Source organism: Haematobia irritans, chromosome 4, assembly GCF_050003625.1.
Source record: "Haematobia irritans isolate KBUSLIRL chromosome 4, ASM5000362v1, whole genome shotgun sequence".
NCBI lineage: Eukaryota > Metazoa > Arthropoda > Insecta > Diptera > Muscidae > Haematobia > Haematobia irritans.
The window spans coordinates 65,082,403-65,083,380 of NC_134400.1; the positions used below are offsets into that span (position 1 = coordinate 65,082,403).

A 978-nucleotide genomic window follows, 5' to 3' on the forward strand; every position below is an offset into this window, starting at 1 on the left:
TATATTTTTGCATTTATTTTATATGAAAAGTTATGCATATTGACAATCGATTCATATCTACCAAATATTTCAAATGCTAATTGTTAATACTGCAGGCTATTTTTTCAAGCAACTCCATTTTTCGTTGGGATCGTTTTTCCTTTGCTTCTAGTATTTTAAGTACTGATGAATGATATGTTTTCCTTTCTTCGGCCATTTCCTCCAATATCTTAATGGCGGAACTTCTTCCTTTTTTACCTTTTTTTGGCTTTGACTCTATTGAGAGATAGAATTTCTTAAAAATAACTACTTAAAACTCGGATATAAATTCGGTTATTACCATCTTGAAGAGATTTTTCGTTTTTTGAATGGGTTGTCACATCTTCATCTGTATAAAATGGAAACAAAAGTATTTTAAAAAATTGGTTTGGATTAATCGTTGGTTTGGATTAAACTTTGACGGTAAAGACGGTTTAAACCAATGAAAACGAACTAACCTAAATCGCTAGAGTTGTCAGCAGCAAAAAGATCTCTTTCAGGGCTTTCGATAATTGATTCGCTATCCAAAACAAAATCTGGTTTAATACATTTTTTGTTACCCAAAATACTTTCGAGTTCAAGTTGATACGGACATTGTTGTTTATTGCGGCCCGTCAATGAATTGTTCAACTTCACTTTCTTAAATTGCCGTTCCAAAGCCCTGAACTTTATTTCCACTTGGTCTGGAGTAAATTGGTAACTGCAAGAATTTGGCAATGTGACGCAAATATTTTTTAAAAATATTTTATTAATTTACCCATGTTGCTCCAAATGTTCCGCAATTACTTGCCATAACCTCCTTTTACTTTTTAAATAAAAAGTTTTACCGACATTGGGAAGAAGCTCCTCTAGCTTCGCCAGCAACAATTTTGTTGGAGCTTCGAACCACATTTGCCTTCCGCTCGTGGCAAATTGGGGAAAACCAATCTCATTTTCCATCGCAAAAATATTTTCTAAGTT

The 978-nt window shown here is 33.2% G+C and overlaps 1 protein-coding gene across 1 annotated transcript; it reads right to left on the reverse strand.

The window, feature by feature from the left end:
* Positions 1–978, reverse strand: LOC142235421 (uncharacterized). Its single transcript, XM_075306673.1, has 4 exons — positions 776–978; positions 477–718; positions 320–367; positions 1–255 (listed from the first exon to the last, which is right to left on the reverse strand). Exons 1-4 carry the CDS (start codon positions 955–957, stop codon positions 77–79), a joined length of 651 nt encoding a protein of 216 aa, XP_075162788.1. The 5' UTR covers positions 958–978; the 3' UTR covers positions 1–76.

Coding starts and splice junctions, on each gene's coding strand:
- LOC142235421 (XM_075306673.1), bottom strand. CDS start 957: ATGGAAAATGAGATTGGTTTTCCCCAATTTGCCACGAGCGGAAGGCAA. Junction 719..775: donor GAACATTTGGAGCAACATGG/GTAAATTAATAA, acceptor AAATTCTTGCAG/TTACCAATTTACTCCAGACC. Junction 368..476: donor TGACAACTCTAGCGATTTAG/GTTAGTTCGTTT, acceptor CATTTTATACAG/ATGAAGATGTGACAACCCAT.